Raw genomic sequence first — 12,808 nt, 5'->3', positions numbered from 1 at the left:
GTAGCAAAGCTGTGCTCTTGTTATCCCACAGGTCGTCCACAGGACAGAGTTATAACCAGCTGTTCTTGATGATTAAGGAATGAATAAAGAGTGGCATTGCAGGTTGAGATTTGAACTCCACTTGCAGATTAACTCTGTCTTGGATGCAAAGGCATACAAATACCCGAGGTACAGTATGCCAAGCCTGGTGACAACACAGGTAAAAAGAAAAAAAACATAAATGGAAGTCTCTGACAAGTTTTTGACATCCCATGGTGTAGCCTAATCCCTGCATGCACCCATCACAGAAGCTTGTTAAATCTGAGCTAATCTAGGAGCCTCCCCATAAGATATGTGGCGACAAGCTTGGACATCAGTGGTCAGTGAGAGCACGAGAGTAAACTATCGGGGGGAGGAATAATCTATAACTTAATATGGAATGTGAGTAATGTATGGAGTATTAGACTAACAAGTTACGACTTACGGTATCATTTGATGATTCATGCAGTTCGCGTCCCCCCCAACCACTCCCTCCTCCAAATTCTGCGTGTTGTCCTCTTCTTTGTTTTGTCTGCACAATTGAGCACGCACACAACTGCGGCAGCAACCGGATGTTATTTGCAAAGCCCCATCCTTGGTTGTTTTTTGAGAAGGTCTCTGGGTTGTTTGTGTGAGACTGCAGGGTATCCGGTTCACACCTTGTGTGAGCTGTGAGCTGCTGTGTTAAGACGCCAAACGGTAAGGACAAGGGGTGTGTATGAGAGGCACAACAATGTTGGATTTTTGGAAGTCATGGAGTATGAGACTGGCATTCCAACTTGTTTGTGAATAATCTTGTCAACATTTCTATGCTTGTGACTCAATTCTAGCATAGCATAAAATATGTGATACTATTTTAGTAGCTATTTAGTCATGCCTCTCTCTATTCTTTCTCAATTATACACATCCATTAGATTGCTCTTGTGCCATTCTTGGCTAATGTGAGTGTTGATAACAGGGGCAACTGAATACATCTTACTCCTCTAACAGAAGACTGCCTTTTGGCTTTCTTTCCCAAAGTTGGTCGACTCAACACTTCTGCTCTTTTCTAGCCGTACACTGTTACTCATTCACATGGTTTCACACATTCTTACAAGGAATCTGCCATGCACTCACACTTCGACTACTGCAAAACGTCAATAGAGTTGTGAACAGTCAACGTTTCTCTTGCGTCAAGTACATTATTTTAGGCTTATTTTTTTTGCCTTGCCTCCCTTAAAGGTGACAGTAGTACACACTAGGCTGAACAATCAATCAAAATATTATCTAAATCGTAATATGGCCCAGTACCAAATCCAAATTTCAGAAGCTGCAATTATTTGATAAAGGTAAAATGTGTGACAAAACACCATTCTAAATGATGTACTGTAGTTCTGCAGAGATGCCCTGGCATTCTTTTGTACGGATCCCAACAAATGTCACATCATGATTTTAAGTGAAATCTTCAGTCAAAATTAAAATTGTGATGCAAAAACCATAATTCACACTAATCGCTAATCATATCGTCATATGTGTCAAAATAATAGCAATAGGATTTTTTTTTTTTTTTTTTACCATATCGTGCAGCCCTAGTACACACGAGACTTGGGCAGATCGATGGAGTCGATCGCCGAAGGACATTAATGACCGACCATTTTTTATTTTTATATCCGCCAGCTGAGCAGATGCAGGGACAGCTTTATTCTCATTAAATAAAAAAAATGGTTAAAAACCCCCCCCCCCAAACAGATGCAGTGTTCTGGAAGAGTCTCTGTCCGGACTCCCCAGGTGTTCCGGGCTCTGCCAACAGCACATGCCACGCACAGCTCACCGCGGCCTGGGACGGAGCACCGGGTCTCGATGGGGGACAGCCCAGAGGTTCGGTTAAAACAATCGCTTAATTAGGCGTTTTTCTTTTTTTCCCTTTCCATTTTTGGAAAAGAGGAGAGAAAAAAAAAAAAGGGAACAAATCGTGTAATCATCCCGGAGAAAAGAGCGTCCCACCCCCCAGTCTGGGTCTCTGCTCCCCAGGAGGAGGAGGAAGAAGCGGTGGCTGCAGCTCCCCTGGACGGGCCCTCCACCCCCAGTAACATGTGTGTCTGAGCGCGCCCTGCACGGCCGCATTCTTTCTCTAATATCTGAACTGAAGGAAGAAAGAAAGAGAGCCTGCTTCAGAATGATCTGGAAACAGGTTTTACGGTGATTTATTTCTTCTTTTTGAGGATTTCTCCAGATGGGCAGAAAAGCACCAGACGCGGTTAAAGCAGCAGCGCGGAATACTTGCTCACCAGTCACCACTTGCCCAGCCATCCCACCAATAAAACAATCAATCATGATACTTAATTTTGTTGAAAACAACTTTTATTTCATTCTGATTGGATATTTATCAAGATGAAGAGAATGGGTCAAGCTTTGTCATATTTCTGTGGAACCCATTTTTCTATTTTTCTCCCATCATGGGGGGCCCTTTCGTGCTCAGAGTGCACTGGGCACATGCCCAGATTGCCCATATGGTAGATCCAGATCCGTAATGTAATGCGACTTTGCTGCATTACATTACGTTCTATGCGCAGTTCCCGATAATTTTGCTGTATCACCCAAGCCTAGTACCCACTTATCTCTGGACATACCACAATGTTGTTTATTACCAGTGATTCAGCTCCGGGGCCACAGCTATGAAAAGTCACACTCTAGGTCCTCTCTGTTATAAAGGTTCCGTAATTAATTATATACAAAAAAACAAGACGCCTATGATTTTGACCTACTATGCATAAACAATTTGTGACCCACCGCAGACTTTAGGTACATTTGGTGGCTTTTGACTTTTTTTTTCCGTAGCATTTGAAAGTGAAGAATCAGAGCTTCAAAACAGGTGTCACTTCTGCAAATCAAGCAAATATTTTTAAAGCTATGACTTGTTAATGACAAGGCTGTGGGTGTTCAAACAGCCATGTGTGCATACATGCAGCTTGCTCATTGGCCATGGACGCAAAGAGAACACGGTGTAATGGCTATTAAACAAGACTGACTGGCTCCCAGCCCACTCGTAAATAACAGGATTGTGAAGCTCACCAGCCCTGCCTTCAGTGGAGCAGCTCAGCCAAGGAAGTTGATTCCTACGGTAAAACAGCACAGAGGCTGCCAGTTACGGTGCCTGTGTGGCTCAGAAATCCTGGGTAGTGTTGGGCCTGAAAAGCGACATTCGTTTCTATGTCACCAATATTATGTTACATAAAGAATGTTATTATTTTGCTTAGTTAATAATACACTTCTCCCAGGGAGATACCTTAGACCTCTGAAGTGATTTGAACGACAAGAGCTGGGAGAGGGAAATGGCTTAAAGTTCATAAAATAATGTTTTTAAAATGTCAAATTCCTGCACTGTGTATTGTATTTTTAAGAATAAAACATTGTAGTAGTAGTGGCGAGATTGGAATTCATAGAAGGGTCTTATGCAATGCAATTTGGAAGTTAGTTTAAGTTCACTGTCATATGAACACAGTACGATTAAATTCTCACTATCATACGCCCTCCAGAAAAATAAAAACCAAAACAAGGTCAGAGCGCATAGAACCGTATAGAGACGGGACTTGATATAATATATGGCATAATATAATAGCATCAGAATCAAACCACACACTATCACTGCAAAAAGAACTGTAGATATAACTATAACCGAGCGATTTTCAACTTCAAAACAGTTTCTTACATTTGTTTCTTTGACTCACAGTTGAGTTTGGTACAGTGCCTACCAGAATTTTTGGCACCCTTGCTGAAGATGTTGATGTTGTACATATTCTGCCTCTTTAATCATTGCCTGTCTGCCTGCTTTGCCCCCCGGATCTGTTGTTTTACTCTCACTGTTCCGTCTGTTTGTTGTTTATCTTAGGAAGATAAGCTATCTAACATGAGGCGTTCTCGCACTGCAGGAACTTTTTCATAGTTCTAAGATGAACCGTCCCTTTTTTTTTGTACATGTACCGCAGGAACGAGGAACGATCGTAGTTCTTAAAATGCTGTTCTTGAGGGACTTTTTTTTAACTCCTGCTCCAGGGCTAACGAACCGGCACAAGTGGAACCTTCAGTGACCTAAGTGCACGGTGATGCAGCACTGGCAACGCGTGTAAAATGGTAACAACAACCTAAGCCAAAAATAAGATGCTTCATTTCATGTGTCGATTACATGTCTTTGTCACACACAATTTATTTCCAAAACATAAAAAATAACAAAACAGCGCCCCTCCACCCCTACCTAACCGCGGACCGACCCCTCGACTGACGCAGCCTGTCGTCAGTGCGCCCCACTGGGTCGCATCTCTCTGGGCGTCAATGTACACTTGTACACCCTGTGCCAATAAAAAAACAAAACAATGATAACTGTATTTTTATTGTAGATGTATTTATTTGATTTCGTTTTCCAATGTTAATTGTATGAAACCAAAAATTCCTGCCCGGTATCCCGATGCTAACACTTGCCATACGATGTCTAAACAAACTTTTAAATTACACCCTGTAGATCTAATGTGAGTAAAGATTCAGCAGCTGGATTGCTTATTTCGTGCCTCATATTTGTCCAGAAACAGATTTTGGTTGACTGATGAGGTGAAATAAGTTTGAGTTTACAGACTAATACAACACAGAACATGGAAGTCGTTCTGAAACCCCATTGGCAGACGTCACTTCAGAGCTCCTACTGCCGGTGCAAATGCAACCAGAAAAAATAGTATCTATTCTCCGGGGACCTCCCCTGTTCTTAGTTCCCCTCAGGGAGTCCCCAGAACTGTTTGGTTTGAAAATGCCTATTGTCAGGAGTAAATATAAAATTTAATATCAATATCCTCACAGATAAATCTTAAAGTGGTGTAGTGTATATGCCGTGTGCAAATCTTTACATTCATATTCATTACTCTTGTCACTTGGATAGGTAAAATGCAGAGAAATGCATTTTGTTGCCTTAGTACTTGTACACTGTGCAATGGCAATTACTTGAATCTAATATAAACTAAAAAAAATGCCTCCAACATGTGCTTTTAGTGAAATTGGATGATGCATTCTTATCCTGTGTCTGAGAGAAAGCTTGACAGCGACTCTCATCACCTTTACATGTCAACGGGGACTCATTAACAATCAAAAAACACAATGTCACTTGTTTTGAAAACTGGGAACATGCTGTCCCAGAGAGCATGAAATCACCCTGCACCCCTGAAGCGCACACATACAGCCCACCCCCATGCGCAGGCATAAGACGCACCCACAAGTACAGAACCCAGTCCGTAAGCACTGGGCACGGAGCACAAGACCGGAGCCGGGCCCTGCGGCTGACAGACCGACACCCACAGGCTGGCAAAGTCACAGGGCCAACATCAACCCATCACTAGCCTAGTGTCAGAAAAGTTTTGCCAGTTCTGCCTACCAGGAGTCAGTGCACGCATGTCCAGGCATGTCCTTTTCTTTCCTTTCAGTGGAAAATGAAATAAAATTCAAAATCAGGCTTTATTTACATAACGTGACATTATAATTGCATGAGATGCAGGAACTTTTGCTAGGATGCAGTCACTTGAGATCCGTTTAAAATCAAATGCTGCTCTAGCTTTAGTGTCTTCAGTAGTGTTTAAGTAATGGCACTAATTAATCTACACACTCATACATCCACCTACAGTCCCGCCCAGTTCCCAGACAGAACCAAAGATAAATTGGAATTTCTTTGCCAGAGAATTAACACAGCATGTGCGCCAAAAGCTTAAATAAACTGCATCATTAATAGGCGTAAACATTATTGTGGAAAAAAGACTGCAATATACTGTATATCTTCATACCTAACAAAATGGGACCTGCAGCTTTCCTTAGGAGACATCACGGCTGTCACTGTGATACAAGCCTCCTGGCAGGTCCTGGGGAAGGCTGTAGATCAGATGCTGAAACTGTCAACAAGATCTATAACTTTCTCTGGTCCAGCAGTAGGGAACTTCCAGATTCGTGGGCCTATTACCGCCCTCCAATCATCATTTCCTATATTGGATATAGCCTAAAATTTGTTTAGGTGTTTTCATTTTGAAAAAGTAGTCTGTTTTACCTCATTCAACAACAATTTGCAACACAAAATGACCCACCCAAAATGACTGTGGCCTACTGTCATAAGTAATTATTCTGCCCTCAAACACAAAAACAGTTTCTCACCCCTGCTCTGGTCTATGCGCTAGAGCCAGTGATCATATCACTGACGCATCAATCCAGGAAATTTTCCCCGGGAATATAATTGGTTTGCAAACTGCAACTTTTACTATGTACTGTAGAAGGCATGTGTTGTGTTGTGTCTGTATGTGGGCATGCTACTTCAAAATTTGGGGTTTTGTCTGTGATACACAGTTTGTTATTCTTAGAAAGCACAAATGCGCATGCATATAGTAATATTTTTTTTTCATCTGTTGACGATTTACAACCCACAAATGCTTTTGTTGTTTTGTCTCTGAAATTAGTTGATTCATCATTGTTGAAATACTGGTCAACACACAAGTACAGCAAAGGAAAGGGAGCAGTGCAGTGCATGTGAAGTATATTTGGCTTGTGGTGAAGTTTGTATGATTAATACAATGCGAGTGAACAAATATCCACTGCAGCAATTTGGGCTTTGCTGGGCTACAGCTTTACTGCTCTCGACCACAAGATGAATTAACCCCTACGAGCCGCCGTCTGGAATCTTTCTTCTTTATCACAGCGTGGGCCAGTTGATTCTGATAATCCTCTTCACCGAGGAGATCACCTGCTAGACAAGTTTCTGGCTTCTGTTCCTGCGCTCAAAATTCATCACAATGAGCAATGTGTGGAGGTATGTGCGAAAACACGTAAGGAACTAGAACCCACTAAAGCTTAAGCTGGAGGGAGTTAAAAACGAAATAATGGTCAGGCCATGTTTGAGTTGCTCTCTTAAGCATTACGGGGCTTCAAAATACAAATTTACAAGTTAATTGTGAAATATTATCAATACGATTGGTCTTGATCACATGCATAATACCTCTGAAAAACATATATTTACATTTTTACCGTTTTTAAAATTAAAAAAAAGTATTTTATTAGACAGAGCGCTACTCTTCATCTGTTGTCTGATTGCATATCCTTCTTGTCACAAGCTTGGAAACAGCTCTGGGCATTATCTCCTACGAATGTAATTAGCTGCGCATTTAATTGGTGTCCATGGTCGTAGAAAATTAATTCACACGGAATGATGCTTTTATGTCTGGATCAGACCCACAGTGTCCCCCTCCACAGACTCCCTCCTTTCATGTCTGCTTCATTAATCATCACTTGCCAACACATATGTGCAACACAACACATAGCCTACTTAGAAACGCAAGTCCCCACCCAAATCCAGAGAAATAAGACAATGGGTTTTAAAATATATTTTAAAAGATATTTTTGAAACTTTTGAAAACAAAAAATGCTGCGATAATCCTGCAAAGTTTGAACTGACGTGGAGCAGTCGCATGGGGGCCAGTTGTACAGTTCTGGATTCTTATTGGCTTGCATGTGTTGTGCATTTGTTAGTGGGAAAGGGAATTTTTTTTTTTCCCCCCATTGCTGGAGTATGTAGCTGGTGGGCTCACTGTGCATGGGCAGTCTAGTTCAGCTCCCAGGTCAAATAAAAAATACAATAGGCATAGGCGATGTGGGGATGGAGTAATTGAGCTAAATCATTCTTAATTTTATCACATAACAGTAGGCCCACATAGCTTTACTCACAAGTTGTCTCATCCTGCAGTCTTTGTATGTAAAGATAGGACAATTCACAGTTATATCAAGCCTGCCTGGTGCACAGTAAAAGGGTCAGAACACAATTAATCTATTAGGTCATCATTTATTGCAGACGTAGTAGAAAAACAGTATTCCGTTGGTTTGCTTTTGTCAGCAAACCAATGGAACCCAGCACTCGATTTGATTAATGAGAAACACTTTGTTGTAGTGATCTATCTTGATTCTGTACACGCTTATGGACTTGAACAACATTGTCCTAACAAGTGTTACGCAACAAGAAAACCGAACACTGTCGTGTGGGAACTAGAGGCTCTATTCCTGGAGTGGATGATATTTTTTTCATCTGGTTTTTCAGAATTTTTTTTCTGCTTGTTGAGCAGTTTCTTTGCTGGCCCCACCACAGGACCCCTTAAAATATATATATACACTTTTTTTTTTTTCCAAATTTGTTTAAAATTCATGTAGTGCAGGATGTAGCAGGTGGCAAGTTTTATCGAATGTTGTCTCTGTTGAAATTACCTTTCACTGATAAAAAAAAGAAAGAAAAACACACTTTTGAAAGCCATTTCATCATAGCTGTGGCAAATATAGGGTTTGCACATACAATTCAGAATGCTCTGGGGCAATCTGTTGTGACTGCTCCACATTCTGTGTTGCTGGCCAGAGTATCCTTCATATAGAAGAAACTTGTTTAGAGTTAGGAGTCAGGACTCTGACAACGCTGCTGTTGTTTCTGGCCTGCTGGTCATTATTCACTGCGACAGGCAAGGTAGAAGTAATGAATAGTTTTATGCCTGTGCTGGAGCTGAACTGGGCCTGGCCTGGCCCGGGGCCAGGAAGATGGTGTGTCTTTAGAAAGCAGGTCCATGACAGAGCTGGGGAATGTCACAGTAGTCATCAGACTGAAACACGCTTCTTTTGAATACTCTCCGTGCACTTTTAATGGTAGTCTAAGTACAAATTAGTGATTGGTCGATGTGTGTTTGTACCACGCATTGTCTCATTTAGGCTTGCCTTTTTCCCCCTCCCCCTAATGAGCTAATTGACACAATTTAAACCTATGCACACATGCACAAGGTCATGTATCTGCAGGAATTGACCTGCATCTCATTAGCACAAGTGGGGAACCTTTACACCACTATGGCCAAATACAGAAAAAAGATAGAGGTTTGTGGATCATTGATCAATCACTGAGAAGAGATGAACAACAAAGCTTTGCCTTTGGTCTGATTTCCCCTGTATGAGCTCTATTTATTCAGCTGGCTGAGAAATCAAGATCTCCAACATTTATTACAGGTGTGTGTGTGTGTGTGTGTGTGTGTGTGTGTGTGTGTGTGTGTGTGTGTGTGTGTGTGTGTGTGTGTGTGTGTGTGTGTGTGTGTGTGTGTGTGTGTGTGTGTGTGTGTGTGTGTGTGGTAAATGAGGGAGGAAAGGAGAGGAATGCAACCAGGAGGGTGCTGGGGTGCACTCCAAGCAGGTGTGGTGGTGTGTGTGCGATGCAAAATGCAGCCGCCTTCACAGAACCCGGGCCGCGGGCGCCAGGCACGGACTGCAGGCCCGGATCCCGGCCCTACGGCGACAGGCCGACACCCCGCCTGAAACACCCGCCCGTTTGATCTTTTATGACGGTGGCAATTTTTTAAGTTCACTTTTAGTCAGAAGTGCAGCGAAGCGACCCGTGACGAATGATGTAAAGTCAACCTTTGAGAAATGCAGACAAATCTAATTCCACCGATGTGGAATTCATCTCTTGTTTATTTCTTCTGCTATGCAAATTTAGGAGTGGTTGTAAGTAGAGTGGAGCAAGGTTTGGGTATCACTGTGACCTTCTCTGTGGCCTGAGAGCGCATCGGCATGGCATTCTTATTATCATAGCCGGAGAAAGCCAATTACTCCGCTCATCACGTCACCCTCAGGGCCCCTCTCTGAAATGTAAGGCATTACAGAATACATGTCTCTCTGGCAGCTTTTTATATTTCCTCTACAGTGTTTCCACTAGGATGGAGTTGGAGCAGCGGAGGTGAAGTTTTTACACGCGCTCTAAATTTTATTTTCCATGGGAATGTGATTCTTTAAGGGAATCCTATCCAAATTATATGTATGAGTGGGATGTAAGCAATTTCTTGACTGGTTCAGGTGTTCCAAAGTAAAAAATAAAAAAGTAGAAGATGGGAAGGAGGGAGCGGGCAGGTGAGGGAATCTGTCAGTTGTCTTGAAGGTTGACAGCTTTTTGGCCCTTGTGCATAGTAAGGTCCACCACCTCCAGGAAGAATCAATGCAGTGCTATCTTTGGGAATACTTCTACCGTAACCAAACATATCAAGATGGATTTTCCAAATATTGAGTATTTCACAGATAAGGGTTTCCTTGTTTATTCCTGTCAAATGATTGTGTTTGTTGTAACGTTACAGTGTGATGCTCTTGTGAAGTTGCAGGACTGTTTTCCATTTGGTGAATGACGCTGAATCCGTGATCAGCATTCTTGACCTACCCAGTAGGTCACTTTAACAGAACGCAATTTTCAAATTGCAAAGCCTGGGATTAAAAAAAAATAATAATAATTTATATATATATATATATATATATATAATACATTATAATAAATAAACATATAATAAACATTATAATAAAGTTTGATATATTTTTTTATTTTACACAATCTAACCAATAATGCTGTCTAGGGCCGGCTTTTCCTACAGGCGAGATAGGTGGCCGCCTGGCAGGGAGAGGGGGCTATCCGGGCACATTTTGCGCACCTGTCTTCCTCTCCGATGGTGCGTGTGCCAGCGATGGGGTGCCCGCGATCGGTGCGCCAGAACAGTGTGTTTGTAGTTTGTGTCTCCTTTTTTTAACCTGTGCTGTCAGCATGCTGGGCATACAACAAAGAGTATTTGTGTACCATTGCATCTAGGACAGAGTTAGTCTGCAAGGGGAATTCAAGTTCTCAACCTGCAATGCAACTCATTATTTATTCTTAAATCATCAAGAACTTCTGCAATAACTCTGTTCTGTGGACGACCTGTGGAAAGACAAGAGCAAAGTTCTTGGTTATAGAGAACCACCACCAACCCTCTCTTTGGAGAACTATTCATCATGTTTGGGTCTATAAACAACTGATCACTACTCCAAGAGGGGGAGAATCACCACGGTTGAGACAAATAAACATAGAACCAAACAACATTTACACAACAACATAAACATTGGACGACAACATGTATTGAAAAACAGGTAATTAACTACTATTGGTCACGTGGCCTCCTCCTGTCATAGTTATGGCAGCAAATGAGGGAGGAAAGGAGAAGAATGCAACCAGGAGGGTGCTGGGGTGCATTCGAAGCAGGTGTGGTGGTGTGTGCTTATGTGATGGTACCGCCTCTATGTGTTTGTGTGTGTGGGTGTGTGTGTGTAAGATGTTCACCGGTGAGTGTACATGACTTATCCGCATTGGTACTTGTGTAGAAGGTCGGTATTATGTCGTGGCACCTCCAAGCAACGGAAAGGGCTCCGAAGCCCCCCTAACCCTGCAGCCTTGTAGACTCCCTACGGCTGCAGGAAAGCCCCGAGCACCCAGAAGGTACTGGGTTCGATTTCCGCCTGGGGCATTGTTGGCACCGTGCTCTGGCGGGTTATCTCCCGCTTAGGCTCCTTTCTGTGTGGAGTGTGCATGTTCTCCCCGTGCTCACATGGGGTTTCCTCCATGTAACATCAGTAAAGGCCCTCACTAAAAACATGTAGGACAACTTTGGCAGTGACTAGTTTGGCAGGAGCTGAACTAGATTGGAGAAGTAAGACCACTGCTTCCCTCAATTAGTCTGGGGTCCACCTTGGGCAAGTGATGGTACCCCCTTAGCCCCCCTGCCTTGGGTCACAGGCTGGGCGAGAGGACTGGTGACCCTTGCCTGTTCCTAGCCTCAAATGGACCCTATGGATTGCTACACCCGAAACACAAACCTATACTTCCAGGGGTGGGAGTCCCCTGGACCCCCAGGCCACCCGTATGCGTCTGCCAGACACTGCGGCGGGACAACGGGGCCAGCAACACTGCAGAGCTCCGGACCCTGATGCTGGACAGGATGGAGTGGAGGGCGGTGATTCAGGAGTCCCGAGTTGGTGTCGGCTAATCTCGCACCCTCGCATCGCATATTTATTATACTATATACATATTTCAGCCATATAAGGGAAACACTGCTCGATGTTGGTACTCCAGTGTGAGTGTTAATAATGCAGGTAATGGGACCCTCCCGAGCCTCAAAGCTCCCTGGCTCAGATGAGCTTCTGCTCCACAAAGCAGCACGGTTGTGCTTCTCAAAGAAGTGGATATATTAGTTTCTTGTGCTCGCCTTCTCTCTCTATTTAACAAAAGCCCCGTTTATGTGTGGCCTTTTTTTCCTGGCCTTGTTGGTGTCCTCGAACAGGTCACAGAATAGATAAGTTAGGGTCGCAGGGTTGAGGTGTTTGTTCTGTTGTACCTTTCTTAAGAGCATCAACAAAGACTCACTTTTATTTTCCTGCTTGTTTTTCTTCAGAACAGAACTGTAACAAGACAGGAGTCACATCTCAAGGATGTACAAAGACTTCAGATCATGCAGAGTAACCGGTAAGAGAAGTGTGTGTCTGCGTTTGTGTGTGGCTGCGTGCGTGCAACTACAGTATTGTTAAACCTAAACCTTGGTTTTAGATCTTTGTGAGTCAGCCCAAGCAAAAGGCATCATTGGAATCATTTAAATTGATCCGGTATTGTGGGAATAGCTTCCGCTGACTGCTGAACACCGGGCAATTGTGTTTGCCAAAAATGTGTTCATAATTGCAGGTCAGTGCTCTCTGAATTGTCTCAATACTGGATTAATTAAAAGTATTCTGATGCCAATCATTCAGGTTCACAATGATCTAAAAATAAAATTATGATTGAAAAATAATAATCTTCCCTAGTGGATGGCTAGAATTCCCTGTTTTGTTTACTGGTCTTCTTGACATTGGCTCTCAACCATAAATGATAAAGTAAGAGCCTTCCTTTGTAAAAGATTGATATGTTGACAGCCGCCCAACATTGTGGTCACTGCCC

General features: G+C 42.8%; 1 protein-coding gene across 1 annotated transcript in view; it reads left to right on the top strand.

Moving 5' to 3' along the window:
- Positions 1 to 12,808, top strand: part of enox2 (ecto-NOX disulfide-thiol exchanger 2) — a 205,635-nt gene that overhangs the window by 48,012 nt on the left and 144,815 nt on the right. The window contains exon 2 of the mRNA XM_080007952.1: positions 12,273 to 12,343. Coding sequence (XP_079864078.1) covers positions 12,310 to 12,343 — 34 coding nt within the window. The 5' untranslated portion in view covers positions 12,273 to 12,309. The remainder of the gene's footprint in view (positions 1 to 12,272; positions 12,344 to 12,808) is intronic.

Source organism: Zeus faber (assembly GCF_960531495.2).
Source record: "Zeus faber genome assembly, chromosome: 10".
NCBI classification, from domain to species: domain Eukaryota; kingdom Metazoa; phylum Chordata; class Actinopteri; order Zeiformes; family Zeidae; genus Zeus; species Zeus faber.
The sequence above is the reverse complement of the archived record's forward strand: the minus strand, read 5'-3'. Positions and strand labels throughout refer to the sequence as shown.